The sequence below is a fragment of the Channa argus genome, chromosome 10 (assembly GCF_033026475.1).
Source record: "Channa argus isolate prfri chromosome 10, Channa argus male v1.0, whole genome shotgun sequence".
In the NCBI taxonomy this organism is placed as follows: Eukaryota; Metazoa; Chordata; class Actinopteri; order Anabantiformes; family Channidae; genus Channa; species Channa argus.
In genome coordinates this window covers 20,497,656-20,524,277 of record NC_090206.1, presented here as the reverse complement: position 1 = coordinate 20,524,277, position 26,622 = coordinate 20,497,656, and the positions used below count along the sequence as shown (strand labels likewise).

Sequence of the window (26,622 nt, the reverse complement as noted above, 5' to 3'; positions counted from 1 at the left end):
AGTGCCTTGTAGTCACTGGGGACAGGGACCAGATGCACAAAACAATTAAAACTGTGTACAATGTATTCTTACTGTTAGATTTATCAAAAGACATATACGCCTGGCTGTCTTGTACAAATTTCAATCACTGTGGTAACAAGCACACTTCCTCCCTCACAATTATCACCCTTACACATCAGTTCGCATAGTAACGCTTGTGCGGGCTCCACCAGTCTTGTCCTGTCATTGTGGGGAACGGACGGCACTGATCCCGCTGCATCAACGAGCTTCTTCAACAGCACCAGAGCAGCTGGTATCACATGACTGCCACCAGTGGCATGTGGCCAAATATAGCTCCCAAACCAGTGATTTATCACAAGTATCTATAAATGAGCATCGCTTGTCTCAGTACTTAAAATAAGCATTGAGACCTAATGAGCTGATACAGAATACATTTGCACGGTTTTGTTGCAATATTGTGTTCTTTTTTTATGTACCGTCTCTGTTGGTTAAAGGTCTTAACTCTGTATTGTTTTGTTTTTACAGTGGGGTGTTAACCCCTTGAAATTGAGTATTATTTCTTTTAATATCACATGCAGCAATATCATTTTGTTTTGCAAGAATATTTTATTGGCTAACTCTACCTTTTATAATCTAATTGGAATTTACCTGTCAAAATAAAGGTTAAATAAACAGAGCTTAAAAAAATTGGTAGACTGTCGTTTAACAGTTGAACCAATTCATTCTTGTTCAGTACTTAGACATGAGATGGATGACATGGATGGAGCTACTTTGAGACTGACTGAGCTGCCAGCGTGCCATTCTCCTTAAATAATCAAAGCAGAACCTTGTTTAATCCACAGACGACTGCATGGTTACTGCACTTGAATAACTATAGCCCAACAGGGGTGACTGGGCTCTTAGTGCCAATAAACAAACTCATGAATTTGCTCAGATAACCAAATGATTCCTCTGCTATCTCTTAAGTCAAAGATGAAGCTTTTATCCAAAGATGTTCAGAGAAAAGTCTGCTACCACACAGCTGAACTACTCACAATGAGCACGACTGTGTCCCCCAATACTCCATCTAAAAAAAGCTGTTCCTTTACGTGTGTATATTTTTACTGTAATTCTGGAATGTGACACACACACACACACACATGCATAAAACTTCTATTCATCTGGTGAGTAAAATTGTAACACAAAGTGCAAATAACACATCTGTCAGCATGTCAGTGTGTCAGTATCCAGTCTTCAGGAAACACTTTGGCCAGCAGCGTCAGCTTCTTTAGCTCCATGATACGAGCGAAGGGTTGGAGGTAGACTTAGTGTTTCAGGTTCAACAAACACGAAGTAAAAAACACATTTCTCCTCTTTTTCAGCTGTTTTCAATAAACAAAATGTCTTCTGATCCTGTTCCGTGTTTGGCCAGATAGTCTGACTGGTGCTTCCAACAACCAATACATACACACGTGCACATATACCAACTCAACACGGGAGTGTGTGCACAGACAAGCCATATCACGAATCTTACATGTTATGTAATTATAATAAAACAAATGTAAAATTGTAAGGTCACATATTGGACCAAATGCCTAAGCACAGGATCTGTAGCCACACACACATTCGGTTTGCAACTAATCGACAGGTTCTGCATTCCTGCAGTCTTTTCTTAACTTTATTAAACTTTTAGAAATTATATTTAGCCTATCAATTCACTTTCTAAGCTGGTAAATCTATAGGTATTGTATTATTTGTGCCGCATTGTCTAACATTGTTTTGAAAAGTACTATAGCTCAGTTGGCAAAGGCAGTCGTCCAGTTTCAGTGGTTCGACCCCTGGTCCCGGCTATATGTCGAAATGTCTCTGGACAAGACACTGAACTGAACAGTCCATGTCCATCCCCAGCTGCTCAGTGACGGTCCAAGCCCGGTAGAAATTGCAGATGGTCGCATCAGGAAGGGCATCCGCTGTAAAAACTGTGCCAAATCAACATGCAGACAATGATCCGCTGTGGCGACCCTGAACTCACGGTATGAGCCGAAAGGAGAAAAAAAAAAGTATAAATATTGCTGTTGTGTTACTACTACATCCAGACATTTTCCATCTAAGGATTTAACATCTTGTTCTTTGTACAAAGAATATAAAACAATATACAATAAACAATATAAAACATATTCCAAAGTTTGCTCTCTGTCCTAAAACTTGGATTTTCCAAGTTTTTTTCATTTTCTGCCTCTGTTCTTTCGTTTCTAACCACTCTTTTAATCTACAGGGGGGTGTGGTTCACCAGTGTGCTACATTTCACACATTCACTGGCAGGAAATCCCTGTGTGTGTGTTTTTATAAACCCTTCTTGTATTTACTTTAAGCTTTGCAGAGAAAAGGCAGCAGTTGAACACTGACACTCAGAAATACGAGTCCCAAAAGTCCAGTGTGTGTGTGCGTGTGTGTCCAGGGGGCTGGTGTTTTCCTAAAGGGTCACGTCCTTCCAGGTTTTAATATAGAGACACTGGATATGTGCACAGAACTTCTGTGTGTGCATGTGTTAGAGAGAGAGGTTTCTGTGGCAGCGCTTCCTGACCGCTGGTTGTTGCAGCATCTGAGCCAAAACCAGCTGCTCTAATGTGAATTTGTGCATCTGACAAACATAGTAAATCACTGTTAGTCCCTTAAAAATGACCGTGGTAGTTTTAGGCTTTACAAAGCAACAACGTGCCTCAGATTTTCATTTCACCATTCAGATACAAGTTTTAAGTTAACATCTTATAATCCAGGTTGCAGACTGACAGACAAAAGCCAAAAGTAGAAACAATTCACTATTGGTATTTGTACACAAATTAATTTAGAAGATGTTTTAAATGTTTTAACCTAATCCATTAGGTTACAGAGGTGATGGACATTTGAACTGAAAAGACAAAGAAAAGGAACTCCAGTTTAGAAAAGCAGAAACACAACCACCTCTGTTTAGCGCTGCTACGCAAAACAATAGAGACCCCAGACGTTTGTGGATCACTTTTAAAAGACCTCAGGTAGCAGCAGAAGATGCTGAACGTGTGTGTCAAACAGATGAACTTTGAAAGTCCATTCTTCAGCGGAGTTCTGCTTGGATCTATCCTCGTCCAAATCCACCACCTTTAAGGAGCAGAAGAATAAACACCATTTGTCCTTCAGCAGACGGCTGCTCTGTCAGCACTGACCCCCTACTGAAACACACACTGTCATTATTACTCCATCAGTTTAACGATACTGTGGAAACAACAATACTCTTCTATTATAAGCCCACTGTTGTGAGGATAGAATAACAGCACATTTTTTTAGGCTGTAGGGGTAAAGAGAGAGATATCCAACATCTGTCTGTCTTCTAATATTTTCTGCCTTCTCTTTAATAAAGCGCTGCACAACAGTGTTCCTGCAATTTGTCCTCACCTTACAAACATACTTTTCTTTCCAGTCATTTTAAGAATATTTCATTGAAAAAAAATTTACTGCAATACCACATACAGTAAAATTGTAACAAATGGTTAGATTAATTTTTTGTATGAAAGAATTTAAAACAAATTCCAAAGTTTGCTCTCTGTCCCAACACTTGGAAAAACTTGGAAAAAAAATGTTAATAAATGTTTTTTGCTTTTTTAAGCAACAAATCCAAAAAGAAAATTGTTGGCTGAAGGCTTAAATTTGAGCTCTTAGATTTCAGCTTTTTTCATTTGATAGACAAAACAAATATTCTGTTTATTGACATATTTGATGAGTTGGCCTTGTTGGACCTTTGCATTGTGTCACTGTCTCAAAAGATTACCTTCAAATAAAAAAATGCATCTTTCATCACTGCAGAGGAAATCATCCGGCCCAATGACTGACTTCGTAACAGATATTTCTCAAAAGTCAAGATGCCAACCTTTGCCACTGTTTCAAGAAATGTTCCAAAGGAAAGGATTTTTAATACTCTCATGAGAAAACAAAGTGTGAATGCACACAAGCATTAACGTGTGTGGACCTGATGTACACACACACACACACACACACACACGTCACAGTGATTTACACTCTTGCCCGTAGAGAGGCTGTGTAACCTTATGGAAGTCATTACAACTTGTGCCGTTACACAGTCCTCCATTAACAGCATGAGAGAGAGACACTGAAAGGGGCTGCGACAGAGAAAGATGGGAAAGAATCGGGATCTGACTGCCTTTTGGAAAAGGTCAAGAGGCAGTAGGAGAGAGATGAAAAGCCAGATTTGGAGAGAAAAAGGCAACATTGCAGTTAGAGATTTAATAACTGTAACTGCAGAGGAGACAATGGTACACTACAGTTAACTGCTGTGAAGCAATAACAACCAGTGTGTGCGTGTGTGTGTGTGTGTGTGTGTGTGTGTGTGTGAGTGTGTGTGTACGAGGTGTGTTCCAGGCAATGACATCTTCCAGCATTCGTTAAATCTCACACACACACACACACACACATACACACCCGTTGCTGGTATGTGTGATCAACATATTTCCATCGTAAACATTTACTTATAAATAACAGTTTGTAGTCGTTGTGGTAAATGTTTAGTGGTGAAAACACAGTTAAGTGGCGGTGTTTATATGTGTCTGCACGGCTGTGATGATGACACACATAAAGACTTACATACCTGCATTTAAATAAAGTAATGTAAGCAGTAATGTGGGTTTTGACATGGGTCACATGGGTCTTACTCCTTCCTTCACAGATCATGTTGCCTGTGAAGCAGGTCCTCTTCCCATGTCTTTTTTCCAACAAGAAAGCATGGGCCAGGTGAGTTAGAGAGCAGAACTGTGTCCGTTTAACACCACCAGTACATAATGTAAATCTCTCTAATGTAATCACACATGTCTGCAGATCCAATGGTAATGTAATGTCAATTAAATTTAGAATATACTTAGGAAATTCTTGGTTCAACATTATGTAGTAAAACAGGTGGTGCCACCAAATCTGGCCCTAGTGATACTATCTGAGAGACATGATGGCGCCATTATGAGTCTGGAGCCCGGGTAGTGCACTTGACATGCAGTCTTGGAATTTGAGAGAAAGCACTGTTGAAGTTTTTCCAAAGTCACTGGATTTGAATAAAAGCTTACATTTGTATCAATTCTCCAAATGTTTCAAATGGAACGAATTGTGCACTGATTAATTCACAATTAAATTATTGTGAAATATGAATTACTGCAAACCAAAATATGGGTAAGACAGAACAGTGTTTGTTTAAAGCTCTAACAGCTGAAGCAGGTCAGGATGAGAAGCAATGAGGCTAGAAATTTTGGTACAGTTCTATGACAAACAAAGAAATGTGCCGTATATCTGAAAACAGTGAATGGAAGTGCTAACACACCACCTACAAAAACATGATGTCTAATAAGGCTAATATGTACAGCACATCAACCACATTTAATCATATTCATTGAAACTGATCAATCAGCAGGTTAACATGTGTGTCAAACTGGACAGACATTCCGTCTCTTTCTGCCAAGAATTCTATTTACAAAGCCAGTGACTTCTGCCAGCAGCTAAAAGTGACTGGGCAGCGGCTGAATACAAAATGCGGCAGCTCCGACTACACAAGTGAGAGAGTCTTCACACAGAAAGCTGTAAGCTCCCTGTTGTTTTAGTGAGGCAAGGTTTCAATCACCAAGTATTCAATGTGTCCAGTCCCTATCTAATGCAAGACTTTGATAATTCTACTAATGTAACAGAGTGAAAAATGACAATGGGAGCCCACAGGGAAACCTGTGTGGTCATTAATATAAAGAGCTGAACCGTCAGAGCCACACTATTTCCCTCCGGCAGCATTATTACTGCTTTTATAACCTCATGCCCAGCTGGTCTGGCTATGCAGGTTCTGCTTAGCTCTGCAGCAAAAACCAACAGAGTGTATTCCTGAGGTTGATAGAATTGTTGACCATTTCAAGACTTATCTAACTCATAATTCCCTGCTCTCCACCTTCTCTATCAGACTTATCTTTCTGCAGATGTAAATGCAGAGCGTGTAAGTTTCTACTGTGAAGTCAAACAAAGCTGTGTTCACTTGCAGACTAAACAAAACCAGATAATCTTTTGTAAGGCAGCATAATGTTAGAGAGAGAACAAGAGAAATAGAGATTGTAGGTGTTTCTATGGATGTGTGTTTGTTTGTGTGTACCTTTAAGCAGAGCTACGTATTTCCTGAACCTTATTAGATAGCAGTTTGATCTTGTGCCATGAATGGGCTCAACATACTAATTACTGCCACCTGTCTGTCTGTGTGTGTGTGTGTGTGCGTGTGTCCGTGTGTGCGGTAAGAATGGCTGCATGAGGGAGGAGGTTGATGGTATGGTCATGAAAAAAAGTTACCTGCTGTTTTCACTCCGTTCACAGAAACACACACACACACACACACACACACACACACACACACACACACACACACACACACACACACACACTATTAGGAAAAAATAATTCTTCAAGGACGCAGAGGTGCTGTTTTCCATTGTGGGGATTAACCTTCAGCATGTGAGTGTGTCTGGTCTGTGTCAGACCTGTTAGGTTCACTTTGGCCTTGGATGCCGCATGTCTGTGTTTGCATCTCCAGCTGTCAGTCTCTCATTAATTTCAGGAACACACCAGATGATGTTTTAAAAGGTAAACATGCAGAAAACTGAACATTTCCCATTTTAAAGCTGTGGAGAGAGACAGAATAAGACAGATTGGACCTTACTGATCCATCAAACTACTGCAAACTACTAGTACTTATGCTTGTTAGAAATTCAGGGCTTCCTTTGAAGATATGATTTTCATGTTCGCAGAAAAGATCAATGATGTACAGTGCATTGCAGAGTTTTCATTAGAGTTTCATTGTCTGACAAATTGTTTTGATCTTCATCATAAGCACAAAATCAATACTAAGACCTTATACTGCTGTTTCTCCTCCAACACACAAATATGACATAATGCAGATCTGTCCATACACAGTGAACAAAGTTTTTTGCCAGGAAAAACTTGCCATGTAGTATTATATAGCTTTTGAGCATGAGAATCTCCCAGCAGATCCATTCAAGGTTACAACTCTAATATACTTTATGTCACAAACCTAGTGTTTGTATTTGCTTAAACACAACGAATAGGAATTCAGGATGTGTTTAATGTCTCATCAGCCAGGATATCAGTTTTCGTTTGCCATGTTCTACAGTGTATCTTTTTGTGTACCTCTTTGTATTTTGTGGTAGGGACACCAACTTACCACTTGTGCGTTTGATCAGATCAGGAAGTGACAAACTACAGGCACACGTTATCCGTATAAGCCAAAACAGACAATTTTATGGCAAAACTAGTAAATATTAGCATAATCATGGCTCAGGACATCTGGTTTTCTTATGTTTCACTCTTTAACAATGTAACAGTGAAGGTTTTTCCTTATAGTAGAACTGGCTTAGGATGAAGGTCAGGCAGTAAGTAGAGTGTTGAATAACGTCAACAAAATACCACCGAGACCAGAAAAGCCCCCAAACTTTCCAGTTCTTCCTGACAAAATATTCAATAAACTAACACTTCCAGGTAATTAATGAAAACCAGGGAGCAGAGTTTTGGCTAAAAAGGGTCTACAATAAAATCTGTTCCAGGAAGTAAAATCTACCACCCTTTAGGCTGAAAATAGTTCCAGACCCCTCAGCGGCTGTTGTGCTTTTAAAGACCCACTGTACAGCTGCATGATATTGCTACTGCTCTTTTTTAATCTATTCTAATCGCTTATCTATGTGAATTCACTTTTCAAAGAGCCATGTTAGTGTTCTTCCCCAAACTGTGTCAGAAAAAGCATCAAATCAAATTTATATGTTCTGTCTTACACGCAAAGCTTTGAATTTTTTAGATAATTTTTTATATTGATTATGTATTTACTTTCAGTAAATTTCAGTTTAGGTTTTTTCCCCCATGGAGTCAAGGGTATGGCTTGACAAATAACCAAACGTACTGACCACACTGAACACTGAAATCCACTTACATATGCGACAAATTACAGATGGAAAAAGCCTCTTAAAAAGTACGAAAATATAAGAAAATGTTTTCGTGTTAGTTTTAGTAAATAATAATAACTCTGCTTCCCACATGTCATGCATCATATTATCAACTAAAACAAGCTGCGATCTTAGGTCTTTCATTACAGCCTCCAGTCTCTATCTCAAGTATTTCTGATATTCAGTCTGGGGTCTATTTCTGGCTGTTTCTGTAACTTTCTGAAACAAATGATCTGACATTTATAACTGCTTCATGCTGTGTCGGGTAAACTGTGTGAAATAGAGATAGAATCTGAGGATCTGATCTTTGAATTTGAAGCAGTTTTAATCTGAACAACTGAGAGAAGCACTAGGACAATGTTGCCTCTTAAACAATGGTAGTACTGAGCCTCTGATTTCATGTTTTTGCAGTAAATAGCTTTTACAATTTTTTCAGTCTTACTCGTGTGTGGTATTTTATAATTCTCTGATATGTAATCTGTTTAAAGGAGATAAAGAATTATTTTCTATTTCATGATGGTATGTTGAAAATGACTGCAAAACAGTGAATCTAGAAAAAGGTCCTCCTTCATTATATTAGACTGAAACCTAAAATAAATTCTGATGTCAATGAACTTAGCGTGATTAGTGATTAAACCCCACTGTGACTGCTGGAAAGTTCACGTCTACATCTGGCCAGTTTGCCACATGAGCAAATTCCAAATTTGTAAAGCAACCAACAGCAGTCACTGAGAAATGAAAAGTACATTAACAAGAGCAGTTTCTTTCTACCTATATGAAGCTATGTGAAAGTGTTCTAGCACAGATTTTCTTTTGGGTGCCCATTAGTAAGTAACTAAATCCCTATTTGCTGTTCGACTGCTGACCCTGGTCCCTGACCCCTGGTAAAGAGGTCATAAGAAAGGAAATCTTTCCACTTGGGATCAGCAAAGTATCGCATTATTTAGTGATTCTGACTTCAAGTATTTAGTGAATCTCTGCGCAAAGCTGCCTCATTGTAGCAGTGAGGGGAGTTCAACAGAGTCTCTTCTAGCTGACAAAGCACAAATCCTGCCCTATTCAATCTCCATCTGATATTATCCAAATACACAATATGTGATTAACATGCCACATTTTTATGGGGTGTTAATAAGTCCAGATCAATTTTCCAGCAGAGTTACTAGCAGATTTGATCTGGTATATTTTCAGATGCTGCAGCCAGGCACGGGCCATTTACCCTTGGCGGTCAGGTTTAGGTTAACAACAAGGTCTGGGTTTGGTTATGACATGAAAAATGCTGAGAAAACCAACAGTGAGAAAATACACAAAGCAGTGCAGGCTCTTCCAATGGTTAACATGGGCTGTGTCAAAGCGTTAAGTATCAACAGAGAGATGAAATAACATACAGGCACAAGTGGTTTCATGCACTCACTCATAAATGTCATAAAGCTATGGGGTTTATGAGCTCTGAAAATATACACTTAGGGATCGGGTTTTCGCTTTTCTTTGTGTGTTAATAAAGTATGTATCTTTAAAACAAAAGCATCTAGTTAACTTCATTTTAAGTTTTAAGCTTTGATATAAACGTTGTCTTTCTTTCTTTCACTCCTATGTGCCCGCACATTAGTCTTTATATCTGCAGTGTTTACGCACAGCACTGCTTTACATCCCCGTTCACACTTGGTGGAGCAGCAGGGTCAAGCATGTAACACTAACTGAGAAATGGAGACAATATGGAATCACACAGGAATCTGGCAAAAACACAGCATCAGATTCAAGCTTTGACCATACACCTGGCAGATTAACATGGAGGAGGTCGTCCAGTCAAGGACACAAATTATTTAGTGGAATTTGTAAAACAATTCATTTACGTGGCTCACAGGGGGTCTCTGAGATCACAAAAGTGGAAACAGAGAGTGTGTGCTAACATAGAGACTAAACAGCCTTCATATGTGTGACATCATAGCAATGCAGATGAGTCTAAATGAGCTAAACAGACATGATTTTTAAAAGACAGTGAGTAAAAAAACACTCCTTTCTCATGCCTTATATCCAAAAACAAGACCAACACAATTACAGCAAATGGGTTAGATTGGACCCAAACAAAAAATAAAACATGCAATCAATATCATGCACTGCATGACTGATTTCACTCCAATAACAATACTTTGTCATTTATATTTATATGTATGTTAGACAATATCCTATAAATCAGTGTTAAAAGATTATATTTCCAGCCCTTTAAATTTATTTCCTGTGGACCTTGTGATCATTAACTCAAAAAATACTCATTCCCACTTAAAAAACAGTTCTTCTTACAGCCTTAACAAGAGAAGCAATTCGTGTCCACTGTGTGTTTACTGGGAGCTTGTTACAAGTCAATCCTTGTTGTCTAGAAGTTGCTGAAAACGCAGTTAAATAGGGAGATCACCCACTTGCTTGGAGAATGATAAACAAGGTAGAATATTTTTTTTCTAAACGTGCTTTTCAAAAAAAAAAAAAAAAAAGCTTGTTTTTAAAGGCTCTAAATGCTTTTAAAAAGGGACGGGTAGTCACTACCTTGTTTTAAGGCATTACACGCCATAAAGTTTGGAAACCAATGCTGTAATGGAAACCAGTATTTTCAATAACTAACAATACAAAATGCTCCAACAGGATGCAGAGGGCACACTGTCTGTTTAAGATGCACTCAGTCAGATATACTTAGTAGTTTGCTCCAACCTTAAAGCATCCTGGCCTATAAAAACTACTGTCATATCCCCAAAATAGATGATGTCCCCATTTGTTAAGTATCGCCTCTCTGCTATGTGAAGTTCTGCTGCCTCACGAACACTGCATGCCAAAAAGTTAAATACTTGGGGATGATGAAACAACTTACTAATGTCCTTGTGGCACTTGTATATTATTGTCAAACTGATGTGTTGCGATAAGAAAAATATTTGTACATTCAATGGGCCGCAGGTATCTCTGTACGTGTGTATGAATGCATCTGCAATATGTGCCTATTATTGAATTATCAGTGCATTTATGTATATAATATGTTGTATATCCAATTGCATTCATACCTGTGTCTGTGTTTGAGTGTGTTCATCCAGCTGCTGCCTGTGTAATTCTAGTAAACATCAAGGCAGCACTTTGCTTTGCTGAATTAACAAATCTCTCACATCCCTCGCCACGCGCCGCCTTTGAAACACACACCGCCGTCTTCGGCTCAGCACTTTGAACTCTCAATCATTCTCTCCCTTGCGGCCACCCTGCTCGTCCCTGTATCAAATTTAACTCCAATTAAATTTTGACTCATTACTACTTTAGTAGTTTTTGCCCTGTTTGACCTTTTGACCTTCTGATCAAAAGCTTCTAAATAATTTTTGCAAAAGGCCATAAGCTCTAGGCCACAACAGTCAGACAAGGAACATTTCTACTTTTGTTTTTCTACAAACTGCATAGGTCTTCACTTTCATACCTACTTAATTTCCAATTCTAATTTATGTTTTATTTAGGATTCTTCAAAGAGTAAAAACTTTTGCTTGTACCATAATAAAGTATATTCATAGTTTTAAGTTAGTGAATTAATTTGAAGCATTAAAACAAAACATGCTGGAACTAGTTTTAACTCAAGAACAACAAACTAAAAAACAAACAAACAAACAAACAAACAAAAACATTGGTAGCTCTACCTATTTGTGCTTTGCTCAGTGCTGGGCCCTGAACTACACTGTGATCCCTGCTGGAATGTTGGAGAGGCCTTAAATGAAGTCCCACTCAAAAGCAGCTAGTGTGTATCCCATATCCATGAGCTTGTTTGCTTTGCACATACTGGCATGCTTTTGCATAGATCTGCAGCAGGCTCACAAATGTGCCAACGTGTGTTCGCATGCCCTCGTGTATGTGCTTAAGTGTATGCGTCGGCATGTGTTGAGAATATGCGGTTGTCTTGTTTAACTTCAAAGATCCTGGCACGCTCTGCTGTGTGAAGCTACATGCTGACAGGCTGTCTTTGATGAACAACTATTTACAACAATGTAAAACTAACCAGCTCATTGTGATGCACCGCTGGGAAATGTTTCAACATGACTCACCCCTACGCCTGCTTTTCCAATATTAATTTGTGTTACTCAGGGCAGTTTGTTGATTATTAATAATGCAACTTGTTATCTGTGCACCCAGTTGGACACCCTTACTCACCTACAATAGTCAGTGTTTTGCTGCGGGCAGATAATTGCATATGGCCACTCTTGGAGTTCGGTTCACATCTGCATAAGAGTTTAGACTGGAGCTGGGTGAGTAAAACAATGTATCAGGCAGCAGTTAATGGTACGTACGTGTGGTCTGTTGCATCTTTGTATCTAGAAGCAACACACAAACACACGTGCACACACACATGCACACAGCAGTAGCTTCTCAACCATAGCACACTTATTGGTCAAGGAAATTTGATGTCGGTAAAGCTTTGCACATCTTTTCTAGTTGCTGATCAACAAATTTTAAACATTTAACAATTGCATGACTCTTAGCTTATGTGATGATGACATTTAGGTGGTCAGTAAATCAGTAGTACACTAGAAGGAGAAGGGTCTGTGTAGGCTGACAAGTGCTCAACTCTGTGTCTTGTAGTCATTGTTTAACGACAATAGTTTGACAATGTCTACACATCCTCCGCTCTCCTTTCCTTTACTCTTACTTCTGTTTCCACTTGTAAACGCTTTGGTGTTTGGGCCAAGTAGAGTTAGACCACATAAATGATGAAGACTCATAGGACTAATCATGGTGGCTCAGATCTGACAAATATTGGCATGGTGGGCTCTGAACCAGCATCAAGCATACAGAGAAATTATCTAAGGTTAACTTTGAAAGGACAGTATGGATAATCTTTCAACTCAAAACCTCTGGAGTGGCAAGAAAGGCTGTGGGGTTCCTCAAAACGATTAGTGCAATATATAATCAAGCTTTGAAAATTCAAAAATTTAGAGATTTAATATTTAATTAAAGGTCTTAATTTTACAAAGTATACTCATTTACAAGTATAACCACGTGCACACAAGTGTAACATGGAGTCAGACCAGAGGAATGTAATGGAGAGATTATGGTCACGGCCACAGACAGTGTGTGAATGTGTATCAGTTTTCAGCATGCTGTCACACTGATCAAACTTCAGGCTGATAGCAGAGGCGCCGCAGAACCATCACTGTGTTTGCCTAAGAACCATGGGGAAAACTTTGCATGCGCACACACACACACACTTATAAACAGAACACAGCAAAAACATATTTTGCATGCATTTATGTGAAACTATAGTGGTGGAATGCAGCAACGTTATGCAAGTACGTACATGTAGATACACACACACACACACACACACACACACACACACACACACACACACACACACACACACACACACACACACACACACACACACACACACACACACACACACACCTGATGGCTAAGAACAAACCCAGTCTGTTGTAGCTCATTTCTAGTTCTACCGTGACATTGTTTGCTTCAAATTACACATAATTTTGTAGGATTATTTCTGCAATCAATTTTTGTGTGTTGTTTTCACTTCGGCTTTGCTAAATGTTTAAAAATACAAGAGATAACGCATTTTATCGAATTTCCTGGACCTCAGATAAGGGGTGGTAGCAGCTTTAAAAAAACGTTTAGTCTACCCACATTGAACATTGAATAGGCTTTATCCAATTCAGATAAAACACAAACTTTAGGATACATAGCTGAAACTGTGATAAATCTTTTGATAAGTTAAACAAGTCTTTCCATGCTTGCTGCCTTTTTCTCTGTGACTGAAGTGTTTTTTTTTTCCGTTGCATCCCACCTACTTGTCGTCAGTGTTGTGAGATTGGAAAAGCCAGGAGCAACTGCAGGAATCTGAAGAGCGACAAAAGGAGACTGGAGAGGGAAACTTTGAGCATAATTCGCTCTTCACGTGGTTATTAAGACATCAAAGCTGCAGAAGATACAGGGCTTTTCAGAGCTGACACAAATGCATTCTGGGGGAGAAGAGTAACAAGTGAAAGAAGAACAGGAGAGAAAAGAAAGGAGAGAGAGGGAAAAGCAGGAGGGACATTGCGTGCTGGAGAACCACTATTTGGCTTTGATGGCGGCACAAGAGCGAAGCAGCAAAATGCAGACAAAAGTTTCTAAAACTTCAAAAGAAGCCTTTTTGTAGCACAGGTCCGCTCTCCCTTTCTCCTTGATTCTTCCATTTATTTCCTCTCCCTCCTCTTTTTAAACATGTCTTTGCTAATCGCCAGACCCTGTTCTGCCCTTTGTGGGCTCTCCACTCCTCTCAGGTCTATTCAACAGGGGGGCTGTTACAGCGGGAAACCCTAATAACCCGCTCTGAGGCAGACAATAGAGCCTGCAGGGCCAGCGTCAAAATCCCAGCCCTAATGAGAATAGAGTCCTTCAGTGAACAAGCATATCTGTCAATAGGTTGGCCTATTATAGAGTTGGAGAGTTGTGGTGGGCTGGGGGGTACAACAAGTGTGTGTTTTTTGGTGTTTAAGTTATTTGCACATTAGTCTATGTATGTGACAGGTATAAAGAAGGAATAATACAGAAAAACAAAAACGAGTGTAAAATAGGAAAAAGGCAAAGGAAGAAATAGGAAAATGTGTGTCTGTGTTGCCTCCTAAGGCGAACAATAGAGAACACTACTAATCCTCCAGACCGTATAATGGTCCCTAAGCTGACTATTCAGAATTACACGACTACTCTGCCAACTGCTGATACCCAAATATCCTCGTCCACCCGTTCACACTATGTTCCATCCTTACCTCCCTTTCTTTAAATCTAATATTTTCTGACTCATCTTTATCTCCCCACTTCCCTTCCATTTCCTCTTTTTCATGTACCACCTTATCCCAACTTTAACATGTCATTATGGCCTAATAATAGTTCATTACAGAAAAAACAACACAATTGTATATGAATATGTATTCTTTATAATTTCCAAATTCATGTCATCTTGTATGATCCTTGTTTCTTCTGGGTTTATGTAAAGAAAAAAGTACCTGCTGTTGTATGATAATCAGAATTTTATTTAACTAATACAGTACTCTCATGATAACCGGTTTGATGTATTGTTTTATCCATCCTTTTAGTAACTGTATTTAATGAAGTTTTCCACTCAGCTCCACCATCTGTCACGCTCACTGCCTCTCCCTCCTTTGTTAATCCCTCCTTCTTGGATCTTCTTTCTCCTCCCCTTCCCACCTCCTCCTCCTCCTCATTTTTGCAGTGTGTGTGTGTGTGTGTGTGTGTGTGTGTGTGTGTGTGTGTGTGTGTGTGTGTGTGTGTAAAAAAGAGCGGGAGTTATGCAGAGAAGGATGCTGAAGCACCTTGCTTCCTTTCAATCATTGCTGGGGTGAGCTTGCGTGGATTTTGTGGGTGCTTGTTAAGTGCGGCGGTTCAGGACACATCTCCCTTAATCACCCACTCTAAGAGCAGCAAGTGTTCCTTTAAGAGGATCTGTTGATGCTGTGGCATTTCTGAACCCTACCTCACATATTTACTTAGTTACTAATTTGCAGGTTAATTACTGACATTAATTTACATGTTATTCACATTTTTGGTAATCACTACTTTTAGTCATTAATAAAGCAGTAGCTCTAAAATGTATGCAGTTTTAACAAGCCCAAAAAACTGTCCCACAAAAGATTTCATTTTGATACTTGATGCCACTCCGATCCTGTCAAAAAGTATCAAGCTTCAATTACAGTAATTCTTCAGTCAAACTGATCCTTCTACTACTTTTCTTAAATTGTTTTGTTTTCTCAACTTTTACCTCCTTCATTATGATCAATTATTTTGCTTACTCCCCTCTATTTCCCATCCTTTCCCTCGTCTTTTGTTATTGTAGGACTCGCACTGAGGAGTTTGTTCTTAATTACATTAAACCAACTAGTCGCCCACATCCTCAAATATTTAGTTTCAGACCGTTTTACTCGTGTGTGAAAAAAAGAGTACTTCATAGGTTGAGTAATATTGCACTAAATGACTCGTGATTCATTCTGCTACATTTGTTAATTATACTCCTGTGTTTTACTCACACGATATTTGCTATGCCAAACACACACAGAAGTAAAGTTAGTGTCCACCTCACATTAGGTATGGTAGAAGAATGAAAACAAAAAGTAAACACTGAAGAATTTGCTGGCACATGGAGTTAAAAGCAAATTCCACCCTAGAGCCAAATTTAAAAAGGATGTAAATGAAGGACAGGGTGAGAAATGTGTAGAGAACAAAACCAAAGCAGGTATTTGAGGATGTACTGTTACAACAGTATAACCTGTTGCTTTCTTGTCTTATTTGTTGATAGTTAAAAAAAAAAAAAATCAACATAAAATAAATAAGCTGGTTGGTGACAGGTGGGAATTACTAAAAGCAGAACAGCTCACAGTACACTTTATTAATCTGACACAAGCACACTCAAGTCAGAGGAGCTGAAGATTTGAGAGAAGAAATGTAACTTGCTGCTGTCTGAATAGGAGAGGTTTCAAGCTTTGATTAGAAATGACAGCATTTGGCCTTTCCAAAATCACAGAGGACACATGCATTACTTCTGTTTCAGGGTGCGTTTCCCTTCAGAATGAATTACTGCTTGGGCCTCAGACAAAGGCTCACTGACTGACAGATGGCATCTCCTATGGAGAATTGAAGTCAAAGCTAGCAGAGGGTATTTAAGACCCATTAGGAGCCTATGAGAGCTTGACTTGGCGTAAAATTTGGAGATACAGGCCATACTCTCCCTCTCTCTCTCAAACACACACACACACACACACACAGAGAGAGAGAGAGAGAGAGAGAGAGAGCTCTAAATGAAGCATGAAGGCAAACAGGGGGGTGGTGGGGGAGCTGAAAGACCCTTTAGAGAAAAGATGTCTTCAATCAGCTGGTGAAGCAGAAGGAATACAACCACAGGAGGGTTGTTTTAGGGAGAGTAGAGAATTAAGTTGGATAAGAGAGACGACAAAGACAAGAGAAGCTGACAAGCTGATGTTCTAGAAAAATGTGTTTGATTTTCTGTGTCTCAGTGCTTACATATCACTGTACTGGTGTTATTGCCTTGCTGACTGCAAAGTTCTGCAATGGGTTGGGTAATCTGCAAAAAAAAGTTTTTTAATTATTATTGTTCACATTAAATCACATCGGCATGGGTAAAAATGTACTACATGTGAGCAGGTAGAGGGTGACAATGTAGATATAAATGAAAATAAAGTTATAGTTTTTCCTTTAACTGGTGCTATTTCAGCACTTTTATTTATCATTCCATAACTGAGAATTCATCAGGCTGAGAGCAACTAGATATGTGGTCAGGTGATTAGCACAAACTCGGTCAGTTCCGTAGGCAAGTCGTTCTGCAGGTCCTGAGTTAAAAATGAGTGACTGATCAGCGACATGGTGGTTTTAATGTTGTGGTGGACAGCGTTCATCACTGAAAGATTTAGCTCTGTCCATATTGTCAAACTATAATTTGTTTATACCACGGGTACAGGTTGGGTTGGGGATCTCACATTAACGGGTCAGTTCAGGTACGGATTTGATTTACAGATAAATGTGGGTAAAGGGTCAGGTCCAATACCAAGCTGTGCAGGTGTGGGTGCAGCTTTGCAAAGTTGGACCTGCAGGACTTTGGCTGACTGCACTCAGTCAGTGCACGAGACTCTATAAGATGTTTTTGTTCTTTGTTCTGTTAATGATGTTTGAGTTTCTGCAGACACAGTAGGTACACCATCACTCAACCCTACACCGTTATGGATTTCCTCATGTAATGTTTTATTTTTCACACTTGTTGACATTTCAAGACGGAAGCTGGGAAAACTGTTTTATTCTTTTCTATCTATATTTCTCCATCCTGTCCATTTTATGCCTGTGTCTTTGCTAAAAGTGAAACGAGGCAGAACAGGAGGCAGCCGTGAAATGGAGGCCGGGGGCCCCTGAGGAGTGTGTGCTGTGGAGTGAGTGTGCGTGCACACTGTTTGTCAGTGAGGTGTATATACAGTAAGGGTGGCTGGACAGATATTTTCCTGTCTTGTCTTGCGGATATATGCACAAAGATAAAGAACATATATCTTTCTGATCTCTTTGTGTTTGCCACTACCGGACTCAACAACAAGGTGGAGAACAGCTTTTGAAATTTGACTCCATTCTTTTCTTTCTATGTCTGTAACTTCACAAGCAGGCCCGTGCTTTTTCATATAAGCATGGACACAAACCAGCATGTTTACATGTCTGCTCTCTACCCTCATTTCCAGTGGAACAGCTTTGTCCATATCACTGCAAGGGGGGTGTTGTCACAGCTACCAACAACCATGAAGTGAGCAAATCTGGTGGAGAGCATCAAGAAATAACTGACCGTGAAAACAGAAAGAATGAAAGCATGTGGACACAGTCAGAACTGGTGCAACATTATTTTCACATTCACATGAACCACATTTTGTCAAACTCTGACCAGTCATACCACAGCTGAATGCTGATGGTCTATGATGCATATTGTGCAACTACAATGCAACTGCTCTGAATCTGGCCGGGAGCCTTTACGTCTAATTACAAAAAATATCAAATGTTGATCAAATGTGTCTCAATTAAAGAAAATTATGTTACATTTTGTTTTCCAAAACTTCAGAAAGGTAGTAGAGGAGTTGGGAAACTGTTGAGAAAAAAAAAACCAAGACTTTACTGATGTCTCTCTTTTAATATTTTTGATACTCTTGGCAGGTACAAATAGTTTCCAAGCAAAGGGAAAAACAGAAGACAACATTTTTCTGGGATTGCATTCTAGCTAGTGAAGGAAACAATATAGTTTAAGAGGAGGACTGCTAAACCACGCTATGATTTCTGGGCTCCAGTTTAAAATACCTTATTTTTTATGTTCTGTAAATCATGATTTAGATCCCCCCAAAACCCCATTGTGAGGCCTTAAACCCTCAACTGAACACCAACTGAGCGGCTCCTCCAAACTAGCGAGTTGCAGCTCCAGGTTCACTCCATGCATTTTTCTCCCATTAGTGAGAAAGCAGTGTGTGTAACCTGAGCAGAAAAATCTGGGGGTAAAAAACAATAAATCCCCAACACACACACACACATCCCAAGACAGGCACAGCTGCCCTGGTGTGTTTCTAAATAGGTGTGTGTGTGTGTATAAGAAAGACACTAGGTTATTTGAGATTGTTTTAGACCACACACACACACACACACACACACACACACACACACACACACACACACACACACACACACACACACACACACACACACACACACACACACACACACAGGTTTATGACTACTAGCAATTAAGCTGCAATCCTTGGCCACCTCTACATCCTCTCCAGACGAGGCAGCACATATCTCAATTAAAAGCTTCGAAATCTGAGAACACAAAAACGGACATATCAGCAGTGAGGAACAGAGGGAATAGAGAGGCGATATTGGTCTGCAATTTGATCTGATGTGTTAGTTTCTGGCTGGAGGACAGCTGCAGTCTCACACATGCAATACAGTTAAGTAGGGAAAAAAACAAGGATTTTGATTTGCTTTCAGATTATTTATTCTGTGTGTATTATTGCACTGTACTGTTAAGACATACAGGTAAGCTGTATGACATCAAGGCTTTGTTTAAGAAAGTGTAAAACAGAATAATCTTTCCTCTTTCAAATCATATTTTTTTGTACATTTTCCCTTTGTCATGTTTTAACTTGCTCTTTCATTTTTCTGATATCAGCAAACATTATGTATCTGCCGCTTGATGAACATAAATCACTTACAAGCTCATTTACTCAAACATATGTTTGATGTGCTTCTCTGCCTCTCTTTCATCTTTGTTCTCCAATTATGACCACATGTCAGCTGCTATAGTTGAGCTCTTAAATCACCACAAATCAACACATCAGTCACTTACTTGCTGAATGGACCAGCACACTCACATAGTCATGCTGACACAAGTGTGTAGCTTTGAACAGGACCATTAAGACTAAAAACTGCACTTGCACATTCCCGTGCACTAAAATCAGATGGAAATGCAAGCAAGCGTGCGTGCACACACAAACACACTCCAAACCACTTCCTTCCTTCCTTTTTACGCACAGCTTCCTAACTCTGCTCCAGACACACTCTCATTGTCATCACATCTGGTTTGAACTACAATTTTTTTATCATTCACTCTTCTGCAAGGAGGGAAACAATTTGAGAATTTCATACAAGCAAGCTGGAAAGACAATCAGCAAAGAGAAAGAAAGATTAAAAAAAGAAAGATCAAAAGAAAGTGGGAGGAAGAAAGAACAGCTCTCTCAGCCCTCAGCTTTTGAAGGACACAGAGGTTTGTTTGGTAGAAAAAAAATTTCTATCTCAGTTTCACTTTAGTGGTGGTCCCATGAATCTGTGCACACCAACGCATGCATACAATTACGTACACACACACACACACACACACACACACACACACACACTCAGTATTTACTAACACAAACATTTGCCAACCTACACACAATAAAAGAACAAACACTTCAAGGAATCTTCTAATTTCCCCCGCCAACAAAAGCCTGCCTTCACCAAACGCCTCTCCATCACTACCAACAACTGGGCAGCTGTACAGTGGAGGTTTCATTGCAATCAAGTGCTATTATCCAGCAAAAATGGGAAACTGTGAAAATATTGATACAAAATAAAATGTGGTCAGGGAAAAATGAGTTGGCCGAATGAATGAGGATTGAGTGCTAACAGAAAAAAGGTGTTAAAGATACTTTGGGTTAGAAATTGACAGGAAAAGACAATAAGACACAGGTGTGGGCTCAGTACTGTGAAATGAAGCAGCCATAGAATAACTGCTGAAGGACCACACATGAGAGGAGATGAAAGGAGAGGAGGAGGTGACAAGGGAGGGACAGAGGAGGCTAAGCAAAACAGCAGAAAAAAACCCACTCAACTGAGCAGAAGAAAAACAATAATGCAGCATAAATAAACACTTTATTTTCATTTCATTATAAGCAGTTTAAAATTTGCTATCACTTGTTAAGAGTTCTGCACACACACACATCCATTCCTCTAATGCTTCGGACATCATTGCCTATGGAAATTGCTCTAGCTGTGAAAACACACGCTATCTGCAGCTCCAAGGAGACGCGGTAGCTTGACTCCTGGCTTAAATTACTGAGGGAGGGTCATCTTCGAAGGTTAAAATGGTGGACCACAAACTCTGGGTACCATTTGTGTAATCTGCAAATGTAGTGATGCAGCCTCTTGCGCAGCATGTGAACCTTTGTTTTAGGTACTTGTGGAGTCCCTGAGATTTTCTCATAGCTAGATTGTGCATGACATGACCTTCTCCTTGTCTATTGTTTTCTCAGGGCACTTTTGACTCAGTCTACAATGCTCTACCAAGCTTTCCCCCTCCCTGCTCCTTTATAATCTTCTATTGCCTGCTATGCTCTTTTATGCTATGCACAGCTTTAAGGGTTATAGACTGTGTCAAATTGTTATGATATGCTGCAAAACTTATTAACTGATAAAGCAGAAATCATTGAAAATGGTGGTTGTTTCTTATTTGACCTGGCAAAATTGGTGTTTTTATGCAAAAAGTTTACCTCATTGTTCATGGAGACAAATGTAACTGATGCAGTTATGTGGATTTCTCTAGTTCATTGTCCCTGAAGCATCTGTTTATGCATATGAAAGTGAATGATATAGACAGTGACTGAGGAAAAGGGGATGGAAACATAGAAACACACAACTGCTCCTCTGCTACAGAACAAGAGAACCCACCATAACGTCACTTCAACTGGAAACAAAAACTGAAACCAACCAACAACCTGTGTCAAGTTTCTGGACTTTTTGTTTGTTTGTTTTATTTCTTGTTTCCTGTCTTGTATTTTTATTTTGTAGCACCTTAGTTCCGTTTCCTGTTTTTCACTCTTAGTCTCAATTGTTTTCACCTGTTCCTCTGTTTATTTAAACCTAGTTCTCCCCGCAGTCCCTGCCAGTTCGGCCTGCTTTGTTCGACTGTTAGTTGGTCTCTGGTTTGGTTTCTACTTAAATGCCCTGTTTAGTCATTTGTTTGATCCTGTTTTAGTATTGAGGATTTCTTATTTGGCCTGTCCCTGTTTGTTCACTGCTTGAATTTTGAAGTTTGGTCTTTTGTTTGTCACTTGCCTAATCATGTTTAGCTTTTAATTCTTTGTTTTTGTAAAGGATTTATGTTGTCTGTTTTTTTTTTTTTTGCCCTTATTAGTTGGGTTTTGTTTTGCCCCTTTGTTTCTTCCCTAATTTATCCCTGCACATTATCCTCTACAGTGGCATTGATAATAAATATTAGTAAACCTTAGTTTACTAACAGTTTGCAGCTACACTGCCATGCAGAATTCTCCACTGCTGGTCTGTGTGAGGTTTGTACAGTTTGAAGTCAGGATCTAATCCGCCTCCATGGGACGTTACTGAATTCAATTTACTTTGGTTTACAGTCTGTACCATCAGTCTGTACATCGTCTTTACAAAGAGAGCAAGAGAGAGAGAGCAGCTGTCTGCAGGGATGACCTCAGCGGCAGCTGTTGCCCCCCATGCCCCACCGTCCCTTTGTACGCCAGCCCGGCTTTGATGTTTAGGTCAAGACCGATAAAGCTTTGGATCATATACCAATAATTATAATGGACAATAAAAGAATTTTATATTCTGGCAATATGAAAATTTACCGTAACAATGGGGATAAAAATATTTTTGTGACTATAGTTGCAATACAAGCAGGAACAGGAACGATGCACCTTTTAAATGGAATAAACTGCAAACTACCTTCAATCTAAATTCCTCATATTCTGTATATTCTGCTACCTTGTTAATTCATGTTAGAGTTTAGATCAAAACATTTTAATTTTATCTATTAGGGCAAGAAAGCTTTATCATTCCAAAGTTTTGAGCTTGTGCACAGCATTAAATTTACATTTTAGGAAATATCAAACAAAAACTCTAAACACATTTTATCCAAAATTACCAAGATACAGCAAATATTGGCTCATTTCAGTGTGGGAGCATTTTTCTGCAGCCCATCTTTGAAGTGCCGATAGTGGACAAAATGAGATGCTTCAGTCAGATTCTCTGGAACGCAGTGCAGCCTTAATCTCTCTTTTGGCATTGACTCTACTGACTGAAACCCGACACACACACACACACACACACACACACACACACACACACACACACACACACACACTGGAGATACCCCAATACACAGACACACTCTGCACTGCCTGCACTCTGTGAATCTGCACTGACACAGTCCTGGCTCCAGGTATTTTGTTTACATGGATGAGAGTTGAGAGAAGTGGCTAATTGAGTCCCAGTAAAGACAGAGTAGTCCACAGTCACAGTTTGTACAGTACAAATGAGACACACATATAAAAATATACTTGTGTAGATGTACTGACAACAGACGCAGCATATTGTAGAAAACAATGTGTGATGCTGTAAACACAACCCAAGACCATAAATAACAAACATCTCCTTTAACAAATGTCTCATTCATAATTATATAGGAAACCCCCCCCCCACACACACACATACACACACATATAGAAAGACAGTACTTCAATGAAGCACCACACAGACTTGATTACTGTGTAATGGCCACACCAACCCATCCTGGCTAATTATATCATTGAAACTCACACACCCACACACACTTTTGTGCTATAGTTTCTAAGCACAATATTAAGTCACCAAAAGCTGTTTCGTTGATTAAATTTAAAAGGTTGGGGTTACACAGGAACTCAAACATTTTAGAAACCACTTACCTATAACAATGAGCGTGTAGTTGATGTTCACGCTGCCAAACCCGTTGGTAGCTTTGCAGATATAAGTCCCAGCATCATCTGTCTCCACTTCCTTAATGCGCAGACCATGCTGTAAAACTCTGAACCGCGTCCAGCCACTGTGAATGTTGCGACCATCTTTGGTCCACATGATGAGCGGCGGAGGGTCACCCTCCACAGGACAAGGCATCTTCATGGTGCGACCCAGACGGATGCTCTGTCGGTGGGTCACTTTCTCTGACACCCGTGGAGGACCTTAATGGCAGAGAGGTAGAGTTATTGGGAAAGATGTCATTCGGCTTGATACCGTTTTTAAATTAGTGGCTTAAGAAATAACATTTATTTACAGAAAGTGTGAACAACCATGTTACTTTCATGGCTATAAAACTGCTAATGTAATGGTGCACATTTGCTTGCTTGCACTGTCTGCAGGTTTGCAGCCATTACCAAATATGTCATGAACAGTAATAATCATTTAACCTTTAGTAAGTTTAAAATACTGACATTTTAACACATACAACAATAGATCCCCCCCGAGAGCAAACACAAAGTCAAGCTGTGAGTTTAATATCAACTGAGATGTCGTGTCAGGACATAAAATCAGGCGTGACCTTGACCGCTCGGTAGGCAGTGTACTGTGAAACTGCACACTAGAAAAACAAAGGATTTGGACGAGCAGGCTGATTGACCGGGAAACTTGGGAGGAAATTAGAGAGTGATGGAGAGAAGTAGGAGTAATGGAGAGAACAAAGAGGGAGGAGGGGGAGAGAGGAAGAATGGAAGGTAAGGAGAGAAGTAAAGAGGAAATGAGGAAATGAGTAGGGATGGAATTTAAGGGAGTACGTCTGAGGAGAGAAAGGGAATGAAATATAATTGGAGACAAGTACAAAGAAACAGGAAGATACAGTAGAGCGATAGAAGAAGGAGGGATGTAGGAGGTTTAGTGCATATTGACATCCCTGTTTGACCGCTCTTGACTCCCTCTGTGTTAAAACAATAGCCACTAAATTTAGTTGTGAGAACAAATAACAGATAAGTAACAAAAGACAACTGTATGGAAATCCATCAGAAAACAGTCCACTTCAGGTCACGTCCTGTAAGTTAAACATTTTTAATAAAGGACAAAGGGTGGTTCATGTTAACCATGTGCCTTATTTATCTAGCTGAATACATACGACCCGATGACGATTAGAAACACATGTAAACATGGCCTTGAATTAAGCATCTGAAGTGTAAATTTATTGGCCCCTTTGTCTGATACTTTATCACAAAATGAACAGCCTGATGCTTGATATAGCTTATGGAGACCTTCAATTTGTCCTTGTAAAAAACCGGTCAACTGATTACTAGTTGGTTGTAGGAGTTAGGATACAAGCACACAAGAGAAGAACAGGTGGTCCTGGTAGTTATTTGACTGCATTTCTTTAATGACATTTACAGCACAATGTTACAGTGCTTTCATTAAACGCTTAAAAGCGTTGCTTCTCATTCATCCATGCATACTGATGGTACCATGGATATAAGTTAGCAAACTCCTTTAATTGGTGCTACAATAAAAGTAAACTGTGAAATGAAGTGGTGAGAGAGTGGCATTTAACAGGATCAAGGAGGGATTCAGGATGTTAGGTACAACATGATGCAATGGAAATATTTCCATATTCTACTTAATTGGTTTAGTTTAGATAAATATTTGATGATGGTCATGATGATTTTTATTTTTATTTTTTTTTTTTACATCTGCACAGCTTTCGACATGAATATTTGAATCATGACAAGAACTGATGAGGGTGACAGGGTGTCAAATTCATTGTCATTTAACAAATTTAGCCAAGACTTTAGCAAATTAACAGCTTTAAGTGTTGTCTATTAATTTGTTTGTTGAACAAATCCAGGTTGAATTTTTTTTTATAAATCCCCAATTTGTGGCTAAATTTTTCATATTCAACATTCAAGCACAGATTTGTTCATACTTACTGTTTGTGCATGAGGCTCATTGTATGAACAACAGAATCCAGCATGGATCCACATTAATGTGCGGGACCGTATCAGTAGGTTCACAGGTTTAAATGAAGAAGACTGAACATCACGACCAGCTGTTACCTCTCACAGAACAGTAAAACAGGATCTTAATTTATTTTCACTATATTATTTGTTGTCGTGACAGGCTACTGTTTTAGCAGGAGAGCAGGGGGTGGACACAATGATGGATGGACGAAGGTGAAATGTGTGAAAAAGACATTAGTCACACTGAGGTATTCACAGGAGCCTCACTTCCTCCTTTCTCCTCCCTCCATTTCCCTTGTTCCTGGACAGGGGAATGTGTTCGTTCAGCTGTATGGCTTTCTCATCAGGGGCCCGAAAGCGCACATATTCTCCTTTTTCCTACTCCCAACCTCCATTTCTTTGTAATTTCTCTGGTTAGGTCAAGTTATTTATCGCTTGTTCTCTTACTCTGTTTGTTACTTCCTTCTTTTTTAAATACATTTGTCTGAATATATTGGCTATAAAATAAGCATCCCTATTTTTTCTTTAGCTCATGTTTTCTGTTTCACCTATTTTGTCTATGTAGTGTGTCCTGTTTCCAAACATTCCTTCCCTGTATCTAGATTGTGCCTTTAAAGTTACTTTTCTTCTATTTATTTTCTCTTTTCTTCCTCCAACAGATTAAAATGTCATTCCCCTGAACCCCCCTTGCTACCCCTCTGTTTCTTGCTCTTAGCTGCTTGGCTCCTCCTCCTGTCGTCTCTCCCTGTCATCGCTCTCTTTTCCTTAGCTCTCCGTCTCTCCCTATTTTGCTCTCTTACTCCCCGCTCCCTGTTTTTTCTTTCAAC

General features: G+C 39.5%; 1 protein-coding gene across 1 annotated transcript in view; it reads right to left on the bottom strand.

The window, feature by feature from the left end:
- fgfrl1a (fibroblast growth factor receptor like 1a) overlaps positions 1–26,622 on the bottom strand; it is a 62,030-nt gene that overhangs the window by 14,304 nt on the left and 21,104 nt on the right. The window contains exon 3 of the mRNA XM_067519026.1: positions 23,774–24,046. Within this exon, the coding sequence (XP_067375127.1) occupies positions 23,774–24,046 (273 nt within the window). The remainder of the gene's footprint in view (positions 1–23,773; positions 24,047–26,622) is intronic.